The 24,273-nt window shown below is 38.3% G+C and overlaps 1 protein-coding gene across 2 annotated transcripts in view; it reads left to right on the top strand.

The window, feature by feature from the left end:
- Positions 1-24,028, top strand: part of foxo1b (forkhead box O1 b) — a 29,573-nt gene extending 5,545 nt beyond the window's left edge. Inside the window, exons 2-3 of one of the 2 annotated variants that reach the window (XM_079600759.1) lie at positions 21,056-21,247; positions 21,790-24,028. In XM_079600759.1, the coding sequence (XP_079456885.1) occupies positions 21,056-21,247; positions 21,790-22,941 (1,344 nt within the window). In that variant the 3' untranslated portion in view covers positions 22,942-24,028. The remainder of the gene's footprint in view (positions 1-21,055; positions 21,248-21,789) is intronic. The other variant, XM_079600760.1, reaches the window with a different exon arrangement.
- The last annotated feature ends 245 nt before the right edge of the window (positions 24,029-24,273 follow it).

Here is a 24,273-nt window from a genome sequence, read left to right as displayed (position 1 = left end):
AAACTGCATCGGACAATGTCAGTGTTGACAAATATAAGCTAGAACTGTGTGCAAACTGATCTCTTTTGTTCAAGCCATGAATTTGAACGTGAAAGCTAGGTCAAGGAGATTGAAGTGAAAATGCTCCCCTGCAGTTCAAATGTCTCCGGGTTCAAAGGTTAAAGTTTAAAGGTCATGCCACAATTTGTGGAGCATGTCATGGGAGTCCACGTTCATACCCTCAAAGTCAAAGTGAAATAATGAGAATAGTGTTTAGACTCATTTTATGAGGTTCTGGCACACCGTACAGTATGCTGTTTCTTAACTCTCTTGTGTCTTTAAATATGCACACCATTGTTTTAAACGCCTTAAGTAGTCAAATGCACACGCACATGCAGGTAGAATTCAATGTGGGTCAGTTTTGTAACTCCCAAGTGCCCTCATAACCACCATTACTTTAAAAATGGCATGTACTTTCTGTTTCGCAGCCCTAGCAGTCTGCACCCAGAGCTAGAAATGTATGTGTCTGTGGTATAGTGATACTATCTTGTGTGCAGACCTACTGTAGCTCGTCTTTTTGTAATTGAAAACATGCTTTACCATTCATACCATTTTTCTTTCACTTATCATTTTTACCATTTAATTCCATTCATAATGTCATTAACAGCTCTAAGAGTTACTCGTCCGAATTAATACATTAACTCATGTGGTTTTCATTAAGTTATTTTAGAAAAAACATGCTTTCTCACTTCCCCCTCTTTCTCAGGCTTTTAAAAATGTTTAACTCTGAGTCCTATTTACAGCACACAAACCCAGTTACCTCTAACATCCTTTGAAGTTTACCATAGGTCTTTCACCTCTCCCACTAACACACACACACACATGCATGCACAAACATGCAAGCTATACATTTGTACGATAGTGTTTTCAGGCCATTTCAAGGCACACACAATATTTATTCAAGCTTATCTTGAGCAGATACTAATTTCTATTCTCGTTTGTCGGGCAGTAAGTTTCGACTGTAGGCTTACTAGCCACTGATTCTCCAAAACTAGTCACTTTTGACCTGTTTGTTGATTCGAAGTTTGCATTAGCTAGTTTTCAAATTCAAGAATTTTACATTTACAGTTTGTGAAACTCTGGTACAGATTCTTAGAATTGATCTGATAGATAAATGTCAGTACTTACAGGTGAAGTGCGCAGAGGTTGAAGTTTGTGGTTTGTAGATGATACCTGCTCTACATAATATAGGTAGTGCGTAATTAGCATTGTGCAAGGTGCAGCAAAATTGAGGGACATTCTGCTCTTGTTTTTTTTTTTTTTTACACATGCTGAAAGAGAGAAAGGAAAGGGTGAAAAGGGTTCAAGATGAAATGAAAGCACATGCAGCGCTGCTTGTACCACAGACGCATGAAAGACTTCATCGCCGTGGCTTGGTGCAGACTTTGGCTCTGTGGGTATGTGGCTTTTAATCTAGAGCTACATCGGTTTGCATGCATGGGACAGTAGCGTGACAAAAAAAAGTTACATGTGAAAACCCTCTGAACTCATCAGATATCAGGAAAAAAGTCCCCAAACTGAAATGTCAAATGACGACAACCGGATGTCTGCGCCAAAGGTGTGATGCAGAAAAAGTGAGCTACGCAGTCACCTTGAAAAATTCATGTGAAAAGTTATTTAATTCTGTACTTTCATTGTTGGCACCAAAAATAATAATGAATAATGGGGGATTTAATTCATTGACAGAATTGTTCTATTGGAGTAGCATTGGACAAATGTATTGGTGATGATTTGGATTGAATTAAAGTGACTTTTAGGTGAAATGAAGCTGATTTATTTGAATGGGTTTCAGTAGGTGAGATCACATTTGTAGTGGAAAACTGAATTTGAATTGAAATGATTTTCATTGAATTGCACTGAGGTGTAGCATTCCTGCAGGTAAGAAAGAAGCATGGAAGCCTAGAGCGTCCTTTGTGATGAAGACACAGAAATAGGTATGAGATAGACAGGAATTTACCCTTTAGCTTGCCAGAGACATTCCTAAAAAAAAAAACTTGTTTGCGCTTGCTACGGAAAGACATATGCATTTTAGCTGGAAGCATTCCCTGGACTTATCTGAGCTGAAGTCATGCCAACTTTCGATAATTATTCTAGTAAGCAAGACAATAAGGCATTTGTGTTATGTCAGAGGAGCCATACCGCAATAAATCACACCCAAGACCTCTCACTGTGCTTTTTCTTGCCACAAAAGACAAAACATGTCTCTCAACCTTTTTTTTTTTGGCCCATTTAAGGAGTTTCAAATATTACAATGAACTGTACATTGCATATATAGATCAGATGGAGCCTAGGAGGATTTTTTTTTTTTTTTTTTTGGAAAGCAATTACCGGTAATTCATTTGGAGAATGAGTTCAAAGATATTTTTAGTTTATATTTCCATTTCGTCTTTTTTTATTCTTTTATTTTATTCTTGTTTTATTTATTTAACAAAAGTTTAAAATAATAATTAATATGTTTTTGAAAGAAGTCTCTTACGCTGACCAATATTGCATTTATTTGATCAGGCATGCAGTAAAATCAGTAATATTGTGAAATATCATTACAATTTAACAGACCTGATTTCTATTTTAATATATTTAAAAATGTAATTTATTCCTGATGAAAAAGCTGAATTTTTAGCATCATCCAGTCTTCAGAGTCACATAAATGGTAAAGACATTTATAATGTTACAAAATGTATCTGTCAACGTTTGATCAGTTTAATTAGCCTACTAAATAAAAGTATTATATTTTTTTTTTTCTTGCCCCAAACTTTTGAATGGTAGTGCATCACAGTTTCCATTAAAATATTAAGCAGCAAAAACTGTTTTTAACATTGATAAAATAAGGACCATTATTAATAATTGAGGACCAATAATTGAAAATAATTGGGCAGCTAATCAGCATATTAGAATGATTTCTGAAGGATTGTGTGACACTGAACACTGGAGTAATGATGCAAAAAATTCAGCGTTGCCATCACAGGAATACATTCTACATTTGAAAATATATAAAAATAGAAAACTTTTTATTTAATTTTTGTATGTATTATAGACAAATATATAAAAACACTGTGCAAAGATAGTTTACCATGTTTAGATTGACTACACAGCTGTACTGAACATTCAAAGTGTGTGTCTTCAAAAGGTCAACATCCAGACAGTGGTAAACCTCCACATCTTGTTGTCAGCTCCTGTCAGTCATATAGATGAACGCAACTTATTGGCGCCATGTCTATAGTGTTGGAGGTACCATGGGAGGTCTGAATTGTTGTTAAAGCACAGCTACACCCTCCAGAGCATATATATATATATATAAATATATATTCTCTGTGTTCCCATTTCTGTCTAAAAATTCTCACACATGGACTCTCCCTAAATCCAAGAGAGTTCAGAGGCATGTAGGGTCACTAAAGGGCAGCTGAGGGTATTTTGTAGGCCCCACTGTACTCCAGCCTTACTGCACAATCACAGGAGGTGACAACAACTCTCCAGCATTGTGGAGTGAGGGAGGAGAGGAGGAGGAGGAGGAATAGAAGGGGAAGGGGGTTACTAGGGAAAAGCGTCAAACATCCTCCATTCCTGAGCACTGCGCTCATTTCCATCTTCGCGTGTTCCTTAAAGCATTTCCTCTGCGTTCCATGTGTTTACAGAGGGACATCAGCGAAGTTGGCTTGAACCTCTTCATTTTCTTGTTTGTATTTGTAACATCAACATTGTGCCATGTTTCTGATACCAAACATCCATGCTGTCATGCTTAATAACAGTCATTTTTGGACCTTTTCCCCCTCTGTCCCTGTGTTTCACTTTTAAAAGCACTAAGACAACATCAGAAAGAATGTGAGATCATTGATTCAACATCGATTGCTGACATTGAAACTAATTCAATGTTAAATCAATGATTGAGCAGGGCTTGATTTTATCCTGAAAGATTTGATTGGATCATGGGTGTGGTTATACAGAATGTTTCCTATTGTGTTTCATAGAAGAAAATCAAATGGGTTTATAATGACTTAAGGTTGAGTAAATGATGATCATTTTTCTAACCTAAAAATATTTTAAAAGCATTATTTTCTATGACTCGAAACGTTCCTGTCCCTCTGACAGGTCCTGCTCTTCTTTATAAGGGTCACTGACCTAAGAGTTTCTCCAAGAGTTGTCCAGTGCTGCTGTATCCGTGTCTCTCTGTTACAGAGATGCAGTATCTTGAAAGCCGCTCTCTCTGAGAAAACACTGATGAATGACTTCCCCTGTTTTATTTTCTACCACTAATCATTCTCAGCATTGATTAGACTTCTGAGTCCATGTCCTTCCTGTGTATGTCATTCATGTTCAGAGAATGCCTGCACACGCTCTTCTCCTTTTCCTCTTGTTTCCATTTTCATAAATAGGGAATTATTAGTAGAAATATCTGTTGTGACTTAAGCATCTTGTGGCATTTTTTTTTTTATACCTAAAGTTTGTATTTCTTTTCCTTGTGGAGACATACAGGTATGTGAATATACATTATGCATATATTATTTGAAATTATTTATATAATATTTTAAAAAATAATGCAAAATTCAATTGTATGGGCAGTAAGAATTGTTAGGGATGTATGTGTATTTTGGATCCCGCCTACTTATCATATCATATATGCCCCAAAGGGATCTCATTAAAACCATGGCTAAATCAAACATGACCCTTTTCTCTTCCCTCTGTGAGAGCAGTGATATCCTTTTCCTTTAATGTAAAACTTGTGCCGCTACTGAAGCTTTGTCATGTTGAGGCCAGTGGCTCTTTTGGAACCTTTGGCTTGAGGTTATTTTTGCACTTTCCTGTAAAAACAGTGCACACGTCTACCACAATGAGTGATGATGCGTTTCCTGCTGAGTGGCTGGAAAATAGCGACATTCCCTCCCCTGAAAAAGACACACACTCACACACACACACAGACACACTCACCCTGGCCAGGGAGACGGGGGGCACCAGAGTTTGACATCAGAACTGGTCGCCAGCCTGTCTGGTTTATTCCAGAATACAGACTTGACTCTGCTGTACAGTATTAAGCAGTTTTGCCATCCTCTAAAAGCACATGGAAATGAATGATAGGGCTAACTCCCACTGAATCAAATTTTCTAAAACTCAAAAATGAGTCTGGAAAAAAAATAGGTTGAACGTCATGTTTTTAATGGTCAATGCGTAGGCCTGCACAGATTTTTGTGTGCTTTCTTCTTTGCTTTTTTTGCACTGATTGAGCTGAGAGTCATACACACTTATTGGTTGCTGAACGCGTTCTCCGATTAACTGCAATATTTACTAAATGAAGAGAAGAGCTGGAGTATGAGTAGATTTTTTTTTTTTTTTTTGGTGAATGATGTGCATGTGATGTTCTGTGGAGATTTTTCTGAGAAACCATATTCTTCTTGGGGTAATTTAGGACCAGACTTGATTTATCCATGGGATTTGATTAAATCATGAATGTTAGGCAGCGATATGATTGGTTATAATTACTTTTCCCAACCCACTCGGCCTTGGTCACATCAGCAGAAAAGGGAAGTTGTTTTAAGTGCCTGGGAAACTAAATAATTGAAAAATTCAGTTATCGAATTTATGTGAAATCTGGGATATCGCAAAAAACGAGGAATGGAAAAACAAAGATTGGTAATCATATCTGGAAAAGTCAAAAAGTAGAAGCTCTTTAAAAACGGGTCACTTTATAATTCAAGTTGTCTTTACATAAAATGTGTTTGGTATTGGGGAGGAGAACGAGAGACAGAGGGACAGGAGGAGTGTTATTCTTTACACCGTCTCACAATAACACACACGCCCCTGCAGGCCTCTGGGGACCATTTGATGGGGGGGGCTCCGCATCCTGTAACACACACATGTACACGTGCAAACGCGCACTCATAACATAAACACAATCGCACACACCCACAAAGGCACTTTTGCTCCCATATGCATGCACACAAAGGCCAGGTGCTTGTCTTCAGAGGGTGTTCCCTCAGAAGGGGGTCCCTGTGCTCCGTTTCTCGCTTTCTTTCTCTCTCAGGGGAGTGGATACCGGTGGGCAGAAAGACCCATAATGCTTGGCGCCTTACTGGAAGTATGTGTTTTTCTCAGTTGCTTGTGACATGAAGCGTTACCACACGTGCAGTATGCCAACTGGCACCGGCACGGCTTAACGTACGTCTCTCTTTTCTCAAGATTGACATACCATTGAGTGGCAGAAAAAGCCTACATCCAAATTTCTCTAAAGCATTTTTCATTCACCGTGAGGGTTAGAGGAAGTAAGTGGACATTTGTTGATGTGGGAAAGCCGTGATAAAGAGATGAATGTGTGTGAGAGAGAGTGTTTGAGCACTCTTTTTCTGTTTGCGGGAAACAAGCCAGAGATGAAAAGAGTGTAGATAAGGCATGCTCACATGACCTTGGCCTGGCTGTGTATGTCCATTCCTCTTCCTCTACAAAGATGTGATGTCACTTCCTGTAAGTATCCTTGGCTTTTAATTTAACTGTTGCCTTACACACGCACACACACGCTACATTTCAAAAGTTTGGTTGGTAAGATTCTTTGAAAGTAGTCTCTTATGCTCACCAAGGCTGATGGTTTACATCAGGAATAAATTACAAAAAAAAAAAAAATGTAAGTAAAAAAATAGCTAATTTAAAAAAAAATGTTTAAATTAATACAATTTCACTGTATTAATGTTTTACTGTATTATTATCAAGCCTTGGTGAGCATAAAAGACTTCTTTTAAAGTATCTTACCGACTCTTTTGAATCTTTTGAAATGTAGTTCAGTATTTGAGCAAGTTATTGTTACTACAATCTAAACACAAAAAATCTGAGTAAACCCCATATATGCATAAGCAAAGAGAATGTAAAGTGATAGTTCACCCTAAAATTAAAACTCCCGAAACAAAACATTTGTGACATTCTTTAAAAATATCATCTTTGATGTTCCACAAAAGAGCAAAAGTCATACAGGTTTAGAACGACATGAGGGTAAAATAAATGATTCATTTTGAGTAAACTCTCCTTTTAAATGTAAAAAATAAAAAATAAATTATCAGCAGAAAGACTACAGTAATTAAGCATTGTGTGTGTGTACCTACTTAACTATATTTTTGGGGCAAATTTGTACCCAGAAGTGACTAAAATCTCCAAAAAACTCCCTTTAGGGATGTCGTTGTTTGTAAATCTGGTATAAATATAAGTAATTAAAGGTACTTTTTTTAATGTAAATATGCTGAAAGTTTTGTGTGATGGGTAGGGTTAGTGTAAGGTTAAAAATATAGTTTGTACAGTATAAAAACAATTACGTCTATGGAATGTCTCCATTTAGATAGCTAAGTGAACGCATGTGCGTGCGTGTATGCGTGTATGTGTGTGTGTACAGGTTTATAAGGAAAACCTGAGAGAACCTATTGTGGGGACCAGCCAGCCAGCGGTCCTGAGTATGTGTGTGTGTGTGTTTTGACTTGGTGTGGTACAGTGCAGGGGGTCTCTGTGTGTGTGACACTGGTATGTGAAGCATGTTGGCTCATTGTATTACATTAAGTATGGTTTACTGTAATTACTCCTCCATGGGCCCCAATGTATGCATGCAAGCCTGGAAGCTATATTAAAGTTAGCGAATAAGACATTTAAATGGATTGTTTACCCAAAAATGAAAATTCATATTCTTACCCTTGTTATTTTAAATCCGCATGACTTTCTTTCTTCAGTGGGGCACAAAAGGAGTTGTTTTCCAGAATGCCCATGTGCTCTTTTTCCATACAATGAAAGTGAATGGATATTAGGACTGTTGAGCTACAAACAATGTCAGCAAAGATCCATTAAAGTTGAACAATTGCTCACTTATCTTAACTGTGCATTCAAGGATATATTCTATAGATTGTATAATTTCAAGATTTAAATAAAAAAAACAGCCACCCAGAAAGTGAAAACAGCAGAAGGACTGAATGAAAATGCAAATGTACTCTCTAGCAGTAGGTGGCGCTTTTGGAACAACCGCGATTTTGCTTCCTTGTTTAGCGCTGTACACAAGGAAGCACTGCGCTTATGAACACTACTTTATTAGACATTATAAGGGGTAAAAAAATTACATTGAAACTTTTCTGAAGACAGTCAGTTCCCTTCAGGGATACAGTAATATAAACCCCCACCCTAAATTCAATATGTATGTATATATTTGAGCATCGTAAACAATGAGCTTGTACATTATCTGCTAGCGTGTCTGCTCTTCTCTTTGCGTCTGTCTTCAGTGTGTTCCGTCTCTGACCTACTGTATGCTAACGTCCTGTTTACAGACTTTGTTATATTTGAAACACAAATGGCATTTATGGAAATGATTGCAGTCTAGTTTGTGCCCAAGTCCAGAATAGAGATCGGCCAAAATAAAACAAGCAAAACCTGGTCGATATCGATTTATGGCCGGTCGCCTGATGCATCTCTGTTTTGGTGTGCTGCATGAACATTCTCCAAAATTTGTAGAAAACTAAGAAAGTCACACAGGTTTGGAACAACATGAGGGTTAGGAAATGATGAACAAGTACTGTAGATCTCAGACCGTTAGTACCTTGACTAGTGCAAACCATCTTTGTTTCTGTGCATGTTTTAAGGACAATATGCCTAACCTCTTTGTAGACTCAGTCTTTCCATTTAAACCAGGGCCAAAGGTGAGAGAAAGTAAAAGAAATTGAAAAGACTTGAAAGGAGCGAAATGAACAGTCAAGCTCATTTAGAGAGTGACAGAGTTCATGTCGGGTCAGCCTGTTATTAGAGCAGAATGAAAAAAAGAAGCCGCAGCAGGTTGCTCTGGTTTCACAGCCCCAAAAACACACACACATTCTTTCAAAGGCACATATAATTCATTTGAAATGTCACAGTGTGATCTATAATAGAAAATGAAAAGGTGGCATTTGTAAACCAATCAGCCAATCATTTCACTTAAGAGAAGAGCTGAATCATCTAAACGGGCGTGTGTGTGTGTTTGTATGTGTGTGAGAGAGTGTGTTTCATTTCAATCTTTTCTCTTACATGCTTTTTAGTTGTCTGCCTTTCCTGCCCCTCCCTGGAGCGACCACATGAAATGATAAAACGACAGATCTGAGTTCAACCCAGGTGTTTGCGCTTGTGTGTGAGATTTAGTTCGTAAAGGTGGGACTGGATTAGTTGGGTGGGGTGTGGAAAGCAGTTAGAAAAGCAAGATAAACCTCAGCGGGTGTCGAGATGACTGTGACCTCCTACCCTCTTTGTCCCTGTATACATGTGTGTGAACATGTTGGTGGGAAATACATTGTGTGTAACCACACAAAACACCTCACAGGCAGGTAAAATCACACATGAGATATTTCAGTTGTTTCTCCTCTCCTCAGTTGATTCTCCTGGAAATCCTAGAAAAAATCTCACGCGTTTCTTCTCAGCTTTACCAACATTTGCAATCAAAAGTCTGAGATTCAAACATTGCTAGTCAAGTATGCCAGGATTAGCTGGTAAATCTGGTGGTTAAGCATTGGTAGTTACACTAGATAAGAAGCCTGGTTGGATAACCAGCATCCAAAGCAGACTTTCCAAATAAGTTACTACACTTTTGTCTTAGTTAAAGGTAAAGACACAATGTCTTTTTTTTAAAGAAATTTATACTTTTAGGAAAGATGCATTAAATTGACAGTAAAGGCATTTATAATGTTACAAAAGATTCCATTTAAAATAAAAACTGTTCTGGCATGGCAACCCTGCAGGAGATTGGTATGGTAATAATAGAGATTGGCATTGGAATGGATATGGCAATGTTAAAGAGTTAGTTCACCCAAAAATGAAAATAATGTCATTAATGACTCACCCTCATGTCGTTCTAAGCCCGTAAGACCTCCGTTCATCTTCGGAACACAGTTTAAGATATTTTAGATTTAGTCCGAGAGCATTCTGTCCCTCCATTGAAACTGTATATACAGTATACTGTCCATGTCCATAAAGGTAATAAAAAGATCATCAAAGTAGTCCATGTGACATCAGTGGGTTAGTTAGAAGTTTTTGAAGCATCGAAAATACTTTTTGGTCCAAAAATAACACAAAATAAGACTTTATTCAGCATTGTATTCTCTCCCGGGTCTGTTGTGAATCTGCGTTCAGGACTCCGCAGTGACGCTGCTGACGGAAGACGCTGATGACGTGTTATCTGGTGCGCCCGAGCTTCGTTTACAGTCTGAGGGAGACGCACACTATATTCAAGCTATTCTACATTGTTTGCGTGGATATCATTTTTTTAATGGTGCGTAAATGTGCATGTCGCGGATGAGACACATTTACAGCGTGCGTTTCCCTCAGTCTATAAATGAAGCTCGGGCGCACCAGATAACACGTCATCAGCGTAACTGTGAAGGATTGACAACAGACCCGGGAGAGAATACAATGCTGAATAAAGTCTTATTTTGTGTTATTTTTGGACCAAAAAGTATTTTCGATGCTTCAAAAACTTCTAACTAACCCACTGATGTCACATGGACTACTTTGATGATCTTTTTATTACCTTTATGGACATGGACAGTATACTGTATATACAGTTTCAATGGAGGGACAGAATGCTCTCGGACTAAATCTAAAATATCTTAAACTGTGTTCCGAAGATGAACGGAGGTCTTACGGGCTTAGAACGACATGAGGGTGAGTCATTAATGACATTATTTTCATTTTTGGGTGAACTAACCCTTTAATGTATTTGGTCTTGGCTGAATAGATCTGCTACGCTTCTGTAGAGCAAGAGACTTGCTACTGCAAATACACTGCTGTGAGCATGTAAGACATGCTGCTGCTGCACATGTAACATGCATGAATTACCCGTAGCAGATCTATACAGGTGGAGCTGGGGAAGGGGGAGGGTTCTGAAAGCGTACTGCAGACTGATAACAGCAAACAATGCCAAGTATTTGATTGTTTGAGCAGCAAGCTCATTGGCCACTGATGCAACGGCAACCAATCAGCTGTGATATGTAGATAATTACATGATTGCTACCAAATAAGGTAAACTCTATCAGTAATTTAAATGTAAATAAATTACATTTTAAAATATATTCAACAAATGAATCAACAGTTATTTTAAACTGCAATAATATTTCACAATATTACTATTTTTACCTTATTTTTTAAATCAAATAAATACAGCTTTGGTGAGCTCAAATACATTCATTAAACAAAAATATTTTAGGAGAAATATCCGAGACAAAGCTGATACTGTCATAACTGATAACTCCAAGTCTGTAAAATAACAACCTTTAAGTAATAAAAAGTTTCTTCGGGCAAGATTAAAGAGTTCAAAGTGCTAAACGTCTTAGTTTTATTTGAAACTACAGTTAATCAGTCATTTTTCACAATCAGAGGACTTAGAATTGTTGCTTAGAGCTGCAAAACGTAATTTACTCATTACAGTGACTGATTGATAAACACTGCAATCAGGGACGCTCTTCACACGTCAGATAACACAAAGAAGCGGTTCCTCTTATCAAAGGTAACTTCCTGTTTGGCGCTGAGTCTCATCGGTCCTTCATAGGGCAGGTCTTTGTATCATTTATAAGGGCATTTTACTCCCCAAAGGTCCCGTTGGCGGCCCCTGTTTGGGTCTGGTCTGTGCCCGTGCGGAGCCCTGTGGTCTGGCAGAGCGAGAGGGCAGACGGGGCTCCTATCAGCTTCACGCAGCTTTTCCTGAACGGATGGGCCAAGGAGGGTGACGGGCCATCTCTCTTAACTGCACATGTGGGACTTCAAGTTTTTCTCTTTGTCCCCTTCTCCCTCTCCATCTCTGTCTCACTCACTCAAAATAACTCAGTTGCCAGTACGCATACTAATACAAACATTACTCACCTTTGCATATGTTTTCTGACTACTAACCAAAAAAGAAAGAAAGAAAGAAAAGAAAACAGACTTTGAACAAGCAAGATTAGGGCTCTTTGCATTTTATGTGTTTATCCCTAACGTTAAGCATGAGCAGTATTGTGCTATTCTTTGCAGTATCAGGCAGATTACAGTTCTCAGCACGCAATGGAACCATGTGTATGTGTGTGTTCACATCTATCTCATTGAGTTCATCATCTCATCTTTTCCTGTCCCTTCTCTCTGCAACCACATGAAATGAAGGTAAAGTGCAGCCCTGCGTGTGTAATGTAGCTGAATATTTCTGTAGAAGTGCAGGTGGTTTTGTTACACCAGTGAGAATAGATTACAGTCCTACTGTTTTTCTGTAGTATTGAGAACGTCACTCACTGCAACGGTCTGAAATCTGTTTGCGGTCTGAAATTGGATTCAGTTTGTTTATGTGTATAGTTTAATTAATTAATTAATTATAAGTAGTATTTTATATTCTTAATTATAATCAATCTGTTGTAGTTTTAACTTAATTATAATCAATCTGTTGTAGTTTTAACTTAATTATAATCAATCTGTTGTTGTAGATATAAATTATTTTAAATATATAAATAGTTACATATTAAATATATATATATACTATATAGTTTTATATTTATACGTTTATAGTATTTAAATATTTTATTTATAATGATATTTATTTTTTTTTGTATAATTTTAACTAAACTAAAACACAATGTAACTAGATTTTTGCTTGTTTTTGAAGAAAATTGTGTGGTATTCACCAATGCAAAACACCTTGTATGGTGGTTTGTTGCCTAAAGCATGTGGTTGCTTCGATTGGTTTTTAGTAGTACTGTACGGTTTCTAGGGTGTTCCGGGTGGTTGCTAGGTCCAAGTCAAAGAGATCACCTCCAAGTTCCCTCCTTCAATGTAAGTCACCTCCCCTCAAAAAGCTGCATGATTTCAGGCATCAATAATGTCTGTAGCATAAACCGTACAAGGCATGTTACACGTCATAGTTTAATACGAACAGATTAATGAAAAAGTAAATGAAAGGTTCACCGAGATAATTTTATTCCTATTCTACAAACTCTGAGAGCAATGCTGCATGCATGCACCGTACACTAATGTCTGTGTGTATTTGCGTGAATCGGAGAGTAAAAGAACCGACCTTGAGTTTTTCATTCATAAGAGGTTCACTGACACGCAAATGTATTTATTCTCTTCTTTTTCACTTCAGTGCTAAATATTTACAATGAAGGAGAGAGAGAGATAAAGCGGATGTGCGCAGAAGGAAGTGGTTAACCCATTGAAGTCTCTTGTCACGGCTTATCTCTGAGGACCTCTCGCCATTCTCTGTTGAACTTGTGCATTCCACTTGTGTTTATCTCCTCCCACTGAAATCTCGCCCACTGACACTCTTGTCCAGATCAGAACTTGGGAAAAGCACCTCGTCACATATTTGAGTCATTTGAGAGGTAAAAATCTAGATAAGCTAGTTGGCTTATTAGTATTAGTTGTTGGATGACTATTTTATCTATATTTGTTTTTGACTAATGCCTAGACACCAGACATAATGAGCCTTGGTGCACACATGGAACCTGCGGGTTTGAGTCCGGCCTTCATCTTGTGCTGATCCCACCTCATCTCTTCCCTCAGATAATTTCATTCCTTTCAAACTGTTCGTTTACTGCTTTGTGTGCATATGGCAAGGAGGGAGGTGTAGTATTATGTTTGTTTGTGAACACCAGGCACTCGTCTGTCAGATCGCACCTGGTCTTTGGAAGCGCTGTTTGTTTACTTGGACTGGCGTTCGTTGTCAAGATGTCATGCCTGACTGGCTGCAGTCAAACAGCTGTGCAGGAGTTGTCCAATCCACTGGCGCCACTGTTTGAATGAGCATTTTACACCATGCGTCTACACTGCAGAGCTAGAGCTAGAGCTTTCCCGTTATTAGCATCAACAAAGCAAGTGCATAGCGTATTGTGAGCGAGTATTCTCTCTTCAGATCCAAACACTGATTAAAAACTGTCCATATCTATATCTCAAAATCAAGAAATTCTTTAGATCTCACACTGGCAACTTTATCTCTTACAATTGTGGCATTATATTTCTTAATTATGACTAAGTCTCCCAGTGTTATTTAATATCTCACAGTTGCAACTTTATAGCTCACAGTGACTTAATGGCTGCAATTCAGAGGCTGCGTGTACAGTGTAGATATATATAAAAGTGGTTCAAATGTTGGATTACATCTTAATAAGATGCCATTTTAAATAGTTTATACTCTTTATTATGTACAGAAATGGACCAAGGTGAACATATTTAGACATGTTGTGAGCCCTGTTTTTGTTTTCAGACAGTTGAATATAACTTTAAGAAAAGTCCAGTACAAACGTTGCTGCCGCTTCTCAACGGTGGCTGGCGACAAGAGCAATCCTCCATAGGCTAGCCGGAACTTCAGGGCCTTCGACGGTGTAACCTCTGAATTGGGACACAGCTAATGTCTTACAATGTGACTTAAAATCTCACAGTTGGGACTTTGAGCCTGATTTTCTAAACGTGGCAAATTAGAATGAGAGCGCAATTCCAAAAAAGCACCGATGGTAGTGGAAAGTTCTGGGGTGCGTTTCCCAAAGCCAACTATGGTCGCAAGTTGCGTCGTTACCTATAGAGTTTAATGGAAATTGCTATCATAGTTGGCCAACAATGCTTTTGTGAAATCACCCCTGCGTGTGATCTACTGACTGTGTTCTTTAATACTGCAAATTAAAGAACACAGATGCAGCCGGATCATTTCCATAATGACCAACGCAATCTACCAAAAGCAGCACAAATTAGCATCTGTTTTAAGACATGCTTATTTTGGGCGGTTAATAATGGAGAAAATACCTCTTAATTGACTAGCACAAACCTTAGTAAATCACCTTGCGTTATTTATTTAAATAATTTCCTCCCATAAATTTTGCGTCTAAAAGGGAAACTCCAACAAATGCAGAAGGTAATCTGCAAAAATAACTCCGCTGCCCACGCCTTTTCAGTGATCATTTTTCACTGCGTGTCTTTAGTAAATACTGACAGTAGTTTTTTAACACCAAAATAGGGTTTGTGCTGGCGCATTTATCTCATAAATTGTGACTTAATATCTCACAATGTGAATATATATCTCACAGTTGCGACTTTATATCTTGTAATTGTGAGCAGGTTGACTTTTTATATTCCTCAATTTTATTTTCTTCTTATAAACTTTATCTCACAATTACCCATTGAATTTTTTTTCTCCAAGGCAGAAATTAATTAGTTTTCCTTGATTAATTACTTAATTGGTTTCTAATGAAGTGATCAGTTTGAAATCTTTGTTGTCTTTGAACACATGTGAGAGTAAGTTGGTTTGGTTATGTTGTGAAGTGATGGCTGATTAATAATGCCTGCTTGTTATTGAGTGGCAGTCAGTGTGTGTGCTGTCTGGGGTGTCAGACAGGATGCAGATGGGGTACCTCGGACTTGTTTATAAATCCCTCAGGAGATCTGACGCACACACGTGCACATACAGACACACACACACTTAAACACAGTGACCACTTAAGCACGGGTTATTGGCACCTATCACTTCAGAAATAGCTCTGAGCGATGGAATAGAAATGTGTTTTTCACACATGCGCGCACGCGCACACACACACGTTACAGTATCTCACACACTTATTTGCCACTGCACCTGCTACTACAAGAAAATTTGCTTCTGTTTACCAATTTGTCATATACTGACCTGCAAAGAATTCCCTCTCTTTGAAATGACATTTACTGAATGTGCCAGAAAACCTTTTAATATTTATTTATTTTTATCTGATGATGGCTAGAAGAAAAAAACTGGATTGAATTCAGATTTGATGTCCTGGATTTAGTTTATATTTATCATTTAATAAATAATAATTCATTTATTAATATTTAAATATTAAATTATTATTAATATTTTGTTGCATAGGTCATTTTATAGTTTAATTAAAAATGACTATAAATAGCTATAACAATGTAATTTGACGGATGCCTTTTTTCCCCCTGATGATGGTTTGATTAACATGAAGCTAAATTTACACTTTTATAAATAAATAATTATCGGTTTAATTATAATTATTTTTCATCTTAATTATATTTAATTAATGTGTTGCAATTTTTAATTGAATTAATTGTATTTAAAAATATTAATATTTATAGATTAAAATATATTAAATGTTTAAGTGTATTTAAATATATAAATAGGTTTTATTTTAATAAAAAAAAACTATGACACAATATAATTGGAGTGGCATTTGCCAATGCAAAAATGTCATGGCGACGCTTCGATTTATGGATTTCGTTTATTCATCATGGAATTCATTCTGCCTGACAAACCTGTAACGGCCTGAAATAAGATGAGTTTCAGTTTGCACAAACCTGAGCACACTTCCCACCCATCTGTGTAGAAATTGGTGCATTGCTGTTTTTTTAACATCACACACGTCAATTGACTCAAATCTTACCTAAAGGGGATTTTAATTGACACTTTTCTTTACGGTCTCAGATGAGTTGGGGCTATCCCAGATCTGAGTCCAAAGGTCATCGTGTAGCCTTCAAATAGCTTGCATGCCTGTGATAAGAGGGGTAGAGAGAGGTGAAGGCTCCACACCACGTATAGAAGTCACATGTGACCAGAGGTAGGCACCACAGAAACTGCTGTTTTTTTCACACGGACTGAGGAGTGGAAATTTGATAAATCTATAAAAAGGGGTTTAATTCTCCCTAAATTACAATTATTCCAACAGAAATCCATATGACTTGTGTGCTATTTTTCAGATATTTGAAATTTTTCATCATGCAGATCTTGCTATTACTCATTTCCTGTATTCATTTATAAAGCTGACCTCAGATCAGTAGTCAAAGGCTAACTGCAGGCTTGAATCTATTTTAAGGGTATTGTGCAAATAAACAACCATACCTGAACCCATTACTGTTCGGGCATCAGCGTAATTTTGTTATTTTTGAACAAGTGATCTCTAGTTTGATTAGAAAACTGACACTTTTCTCGTCGCATTCCTGTAGTGAGTCACATCCTGCCGCCTGGCCTGGTGTGCATGTGCTAAGTGTGTGCACATGTGTTCTGAATGTGATCTGCTAATATGACTTGATGAATTTATGCATGAGTACAATGGAACACGCACAAAATTATTTCTTTCTTTTATAGGAGGAGAGTAGCCTATATGGAGTATAGAGTTTAAAGAGAAAACATTTTGTTTGTCGAATTATTATAAGTACTATTTTTGAGTACTTATTATTTGAGTTCATCAAACTTGGTAATCTGGAAAACCAAAAAAAAGGGGGAAAATAGATTAAAAATGTGTTTAGAGAAAATATGGTTTTTATGGTTAAGAACAGCTTGTTTTAAATTTGTAAAACATGCATATTTCTTTATCACTTATCTTTTTTTAATTGTTGAATTTTATTCAAATTAAAGTCTGTGAGAAAAATACTCCTGTATTATGGTGCATTTATCTTTCTTTTTTGTCGTTTTTCTTAGGGATGCTCGATATAATTGTACCATATTGGTTATCTGCAGATATTTAACATTTAAATTTATTTTGCCGTAATCTCTTGTTTGCCATCGAGTCGGGACTCGAACTCGGGTCGCCCGAAGCATGATGACTCTATGTCGCCAACTTGGCACGCTGTCCACAATGCTATCGGCGCCGATTTAAAGTTATTAAGTTAAAAGCACCTATATAATTCAATAACACTGTTTAATGTAATCTTAACAAATCTCAAAATGAATATTTCTATTTCATACTGTACATTATAGTGTTTGAATGTTTAAATAGCATTTAACATTTGTTTTAATTTGTAGTGTTTTAATTATTATTTAAAGTAAAAAGTAATTTATTTTAATAGACAAAATGGTATAGAACTTTAATATCGGCCCTTTTTTAATGATTACCAGCCTGAACATAATTATCAGTATCGAACAAATTTATATCCATACATCCCTTTTTTTCTTGTCTGTCTGTCTGTCTTTCTCTCCCTCTCCCTCTCTCTCTCAGTCTCCCTCTCCCTCTCCCTCTCCCTCTCCCTCTCCCTCTCCCTCTCCCTCTCCCTCTCTCTCTCAGTCTCCGGGTGGAGCGAGGCTGTGCTGTGGGGGTTCTGTTACAGTGTAGACAGACGCCAGACAGCCCCATACGTTATTACTCTCCCTGTGTCTGTATGCAAGGGTCTGTCAGCACTACTAGAGAGCCTGTCCTCTTCTACACACAGGCATAGGCTCAGACACACACAGCGAACTCATCGACCCCATCCCTCTCAGCAGGAAAACATTCCCGCTGCCCCGCCTCTACCTCAACACACTTCTCCTGACTCAATCCCTACTCCCTGCCTCTGTCTCAACCCCTTTACTTTCCATACTGGTACCTCTCTTTCTCACTTTATCTCTATTCCTCCAGCTCTTCCTTTTCCTCTCACTCAGCATCCTTTTTTTTCCCTCTTCCTAGCAGGGCCAGTTGAACGGGTCAGTTGACCTCTAGTAATTACTTGAGTGTTCATGACCTAGACAGAAGATCCAGACTGTGTTTTGCATTCATTCTGTTCAAATCTGTGCAGTCCACTCACTTCTCAGATTTGTGATGTGGAAGCTGTGTTTCCCTTAACTTGACCTCTAAGGTCATGCCCTTCAGGATCAAAGGTTGGAGGTGACCTCCTGCTGACCTCCCTCTGTGGCTTGAGCCTCTGCTTTCCCTCTTCCTACCAATCTACTTCCTGCTACACAGGAAACGGGACTGTTGATCCCGCCAGTAAAGTGCCACTTGATTTGGTCACTTCCTGTAGGACATTCTTCAATCAAATATTTGACTTAAAATATACTGTATACGGTATACTGTACTTCTATTAAGTTTACTTATTTTTTCTATTTTGGAGAATAAATTGAGTAATTATAGCCATTTATCTTTTTATATATATATATATATATTTATTCAGCTCAGGTTTATTGGGAAAATGTGCCTGTGGCGACATTTCTGCTAAAGGATATTATGTTGCACGGTATGGGTGTTCCCAGACTTCACACTTGGCATGTTTGCTTCGATTAAAACGAACCCTTGTGTGTGTGTGATCGCTCTGTTAGTGCGGTTCATTTGAATAAGTTTGAACGCTGCCACCCGAAACCTGGTGCGCACCAAACAAGTGGACCAAGACCCCTGAAAAGATGGCTCTCGTTCCGCTTCCAAACAAACTCTGGTGCGGTTCAACTGAAATATGAATGTAACATGGACCAAAGAAGACATGTTAAGTAAACAAGAACAGAAAGATGAGACCCTAAAAAGGACAGAATGCTTACGCAGACCTGTTTTTTCCTCGTCATAGTACTATCATATGTAGGCTACGCACATACAACGATCACATTTATCGCAGCACACAGCGTTGTTTTGGATGTTTGGTAAGTTCCATCGCAATGCGTCATGAAAGCTGACCAACCAGGTTGTGAACATATTCCTTTAGGTTCGGTGAAAAAAATGCCAATCTGAACGCTAAGCGGACCAGAACTAATTGTTTTTTGTTATTTTGGTCTGAACCAAGTAAACCAGACTACAGGTCTGGACCGCAGTTCTATCAGTGAACTATGACCGCAGTTCAGAAATGAATTGTCCTATCAGTGCTGCTTATGAGGGGTTAATGCTCTATTGTGGTAAAAAATAACGTACCACCAACTCTAAAGCCTACCCTGAACGAAACCAATAGCCTTAACAAAAGCAAATGTGAGATAAAAACACATTTGCTAAAACAGCCATACCATTTTAGCTCCACATCGCAAGTGCATTGCTGCGCACCAGGTGAGCTACCAAGCAAGTTTACAACATCAGAAAAGCCACAAACAAAGTGTGATGCAAGTGTCAAAATGTATTAGATTATGAATCTTACACTATGGTAAAAGTATTTTGAGTTTACAAAGTTTTGTGTAAGGAACCGTGCGAAAATTATTTTTTATTAATCAATCATTTTCCTCTGTAATCATCATTTGAAAAGTAATGTTTGAAATGTTGTTTTTTACTGCCTCTAGCATTCACGTCAGCTGGAAACTGCAGAGAATTGTATATATAGGTATATTTTTGGAGTTTTGCAAAAATGTAGGTAGAGTAGAGGCAAGTTTTTTTCAATAAGCCTAGATTGGCTTTATTAGGCCTAAACTGCAAATTATCAGACTTATTGCTTTTCATAATTTATTAATTACAAAACATGATCAATTTGAATCTAACTTTTCATTTTAAAACTTTAATTATTATGATGGCATGGGATCATCAAAGTACCACACAAAACATGTTATCAATTGCAGTTACAATTCTGAGTTTGTCATACTACCCTGCACCTCTGGCTAACTCTTTTCCTGTTCATCTCTACTCAACGAGCAGTTCAGGCCCAAAAGATGGCCCTTCATTTCAAAGGTGTCAATGATAATTATTTGAAGCTTTTAAATAGTACTATGGTAGTCTCTCTTTCTGTTTCTTAGTAGGTGTAGGTCTAGTCAGGGTGTGAGTGAATGGAAAAACTGAAGAAGACAAAATATCATTAGTGCAGGATATGTGTGTATACATAGAGTTCAGTGTGTGTCTCCAAAAAGGACATGACTAATAATAAATGTCCTCTTCCAGCTAAATGGCAATTCCTCTGCTTTATCGCAAGGCTCTGAAAAGAATGTTTGTACCTACAGTTGTGGTCAGAAGTATTGGCACCCCTAGTAGATATGATCATAGATTGCTGTAAAAAATAAATCTGCATTTTTTTTTTTATCCTTTTTGTTTTTCATTCAAAACATTTAAATTAAATCTGTGATTGGGTGCGTGTGAATTGGTAACAGATAACAAGGTTGATCTGTCATTCTTCAAGTTTTATCAATGCATTAAACATTTGACCTCTAAACCTTTGACAAAAACACACACAAACACTCTCACAGCAATTTATCTGTCAAAATATTGGCTTTTGTCAATCAAAAGTCACTTCTTTACTCTGAAAAATCTGACTGGTTTAATGCGTTTCATTGTCTTACAACACAAAGCGAGATTTAATGACATTGGTTGATTGCAGGTCATTTCCACTTATTTTGATTGGTTTTCAGTCAGACATCTATACTCAAGATTTTCATGTTCCCATCTCGTTCTCTCTCTCCCCCTGACAGAACTCTATCAGACACAATCTGTCCCTGCACAGTCGTTTCGTTCGCGTCCAGAATGAAGGAACAGGGAAGAGCTCATGGTGGATGCTGAACCCTGAGGGGGGGAAGAGTGGCAAGTCTCCACGCCGGAGGGCCACTTCCATGGACAACAACAGCAAGTTCACCAAGAGCCGTGGACGAGCTGCCAAGAAAAAGGTCAGTTGAGGAAAAAACAATCTGTTCACTCATGCAGATTCTCTGTGTGCTAAAATATGAATGTGCTGGTTTAAATACTACATGCATAACTAAACATGAAATTTCTATAATCACTTATTCCGATGCTTGTACAGTTTATATTCTCAAATAAAAAAGTCTTATCTTGGATTTTTAACTCTTTTAAACTTTTGATTTTGTCTTTACTGGATGTGAGGGTCACTTTGCAATGCCTTAACTTAATTGTTCACATTTTAATCAATGAAACGGTCAACTCTGTAAATGTCTATTGTGGTACATGCCTTTATTAGATACTTTACTATATTACTATTCCCAAACATTTTAAACTCACTTGTATCTAATCAAGTTCAGTTTAAAATAATGCGTGCCCTCAAACTCAAATCTTGTGTTGGTGAAGACTTTGAGATGATAAATAGTTGTGCCACTTCCAGTGTAGACATGGCGAAAGAGTGACTTTATAGTAATATATATCTGTGCAGAAATGTGATAGTTGGTTTTCATGGTTTCTTGTTTTGCGTCTGTAGATGTCATTACAGGGTGGTCTGGATGGTGGCTCTAACAGTCCTGGTTCTCAGTACCCAAAATGGCTCGGCAGCCCCAACTCCCACAGCAATGACGACTTTGAACCCTGGACCACCTTTCGTACTCGCGCGAGCTCTGACGCCAGCACGCTCAGCGGCCGTCGCTCGCCTACCTTCCTACCTGAGGAGGACGAACCCGGCGAGGTCCACATCGGGTACCCGGGGACCAAACTGGGTGGGCCTCTCCCCAGCCTGTCCGAAGTAGCGGGTCACCACGGTTCTGACAACGTGATGATGAACGATCTCTTAGACAACCTCAACCTCATCTCACCCAAAAACAACACCCAGGGCAGCCAAGATGCCCAGACTGCGCTGTCCTCGCCCATGATGCAGGGAAGCCCTGGGTACCCGTCCTACAACTCCCCCAATATGGGTCCTCAGCCCCAGGTCCAGCAGGATTACCGGAAGTGCCTGTACGGACAGGGCGGGGTGGGCGGACTTAGTCCCATCGCCATACCGACTTTATCAGACAGTAAACCAGGAGGATACGGACCCTTTGTTAATCAGTACACCTGTGCTGCAGGGATGCTCAAAGAGCTGCTGACCGCAGATGCCGATCCGAGAGGGAACCTGATGCAGTCTTTAGAGTCAGTGGTTTCTGGTGAAGGACGACGGGTGCTACCCAGCTATGCCAGTCAGGGACAAATGGGACAGGGCAAAATGATTGCACATCCTCACCTGCACGCACACCCACGATCGCTTCACCAGTTGCCCTCGCCAACAATGGGCATGAACGGCTGTGCCCTGTTGCCCCACGGTCATCCTCTTCGCCTCGGTAGCATGAAGCCTCAACCACACATGCCTCATCACGTTCAGCTGGCAAGAGGCGGAGGTGAGGCCGGGATGCCGAGTTACACCAACGGCAACGGTTTTCACAGGCACGGACCGGTTCATCACCACCATCACAGCCACCCAGAGCGGCTACCCAGTGACTTGGATGACATGTCGATCGAACAGCTGGAGTGTGACGTCGAAACCGTCCTTCATGACACGCTCATGGACGGCGATGCTCTGGACTTCAACTTCGACCCCATGTGTCAACAGAATTTCCCGCACGGGGTCAAGTCCAACACTCATAGCTGGGTATCTGGATAAACACATACACATTAGCTGTTTTTGAGTTATAATATGAATTAATCATAGCAAATCTGTGTGAATATATGTGTAAATATGTCATGGACATATTCGCAGGTCAATTGACAGTTGACTAAAGCAGACTGAATGCTGTCGGTCATACCAAAAGGCTACACGTACAAGAGAGAATTATAACTTTTTTTCCTTTCCATCTGCAATGACTCGGCAATGAAAAAAAAAAAAAAAAAACTTTTTTTAAGCATAAACCTATGGGACACCATCTTAGCACGATTTTATAACCGGTAATTGCGACTATCTTGCTATTGTGACTTTATTTCTCACAAATGCGACCTAATTTATCTTAGTTGTGATTGTATATGTCACAATTCTCTCCCAAATTTAAAATTGCAACTTTATTTTTCCAAATTCTGCATTTATTTCTCAGAATTGCAACTTTATATATCTCATAAAAGAGCTGGAGTGTCATTTTAGTCACTATTACCATATTCTCTCTGAAGTGTGTGCATACACCTCATGAACCGTTTACCTCAGCCAGAAATTCTGCAGCCAATCAGCAGAGGCCAGTGAATGGTCACTATTTACTGATTTACAGTATATTGCTTCAGTAGACTCCATGATTGTCGAGAATCATCATAACCTACTTTTTTGCTTTTGGTTAGTCAGAGTGTAAATACTGAAGCTGGCTTATCATAAATGGTCACATCAAACACTCACAGATCCACATGGCTTTTTTGTATGTTTTTGTCTAGTTGGTCTCAGTTTGGCAATGCAGGTCACTAAAATGAATTCAGGGCAGAAGTTTGTCATGTCAACTGGAGTGCTGTGTAATGTCTGGTATAGTGCACATTACAGTTATCATTGTCATTTCAGGGTGCTGAATAAATGCGTTTTGTACAGAGATGTATATTTTTGCTGTACCATTGGGATGGTAAATGAAATGTTTATATTTGTACACTTTTAAGCTTCTTACTGGTCAATTTGAATGCTCTTCGAAGACCCCTCCCAGCCTTTAAATGTCAAAAAAAACCTATTCTTTATTGTGGCCTTGGTTGCCGTTTATATAATATAGTTTTTCTCAAACTGCTGGATGAATTCTTTCATTGTATAAAATAATTTGTACTTTGTGCCTTCTCCTCTTACAAACTGGCTTTTAGGTATGTGATGATTTTTCATCAATTTCTGAATTTTAAATGTGTATATATTTATATATATATATATATATGTACACACTCACACATTTAAAAAAAATGGTATAATCATCCTGAGATGATCGCAAAGAGTCTTAAAAGGCAATTGATTTTTTTTTAATAACATTGAAACTAAAGTATAACC

This window comes from Phoxinus phoxinus (genome assembly GCF_949152265.1).
Source record: "Phoxinus phoxinus genome assembly, chromosome: 23".
Classification (NCBI taxonomy): domain Eukaryota; kingdom Metazoa; phylum Chordata; class Actinopteri; order Cypriniformes; family Leuciscidae; genus Phoxinus; species Phoxinus phoxinus.
Note: the sequence above shows the minus strand (reverse complement) of the source record. Positions and strands in the feature narration are given on the sequence as shown.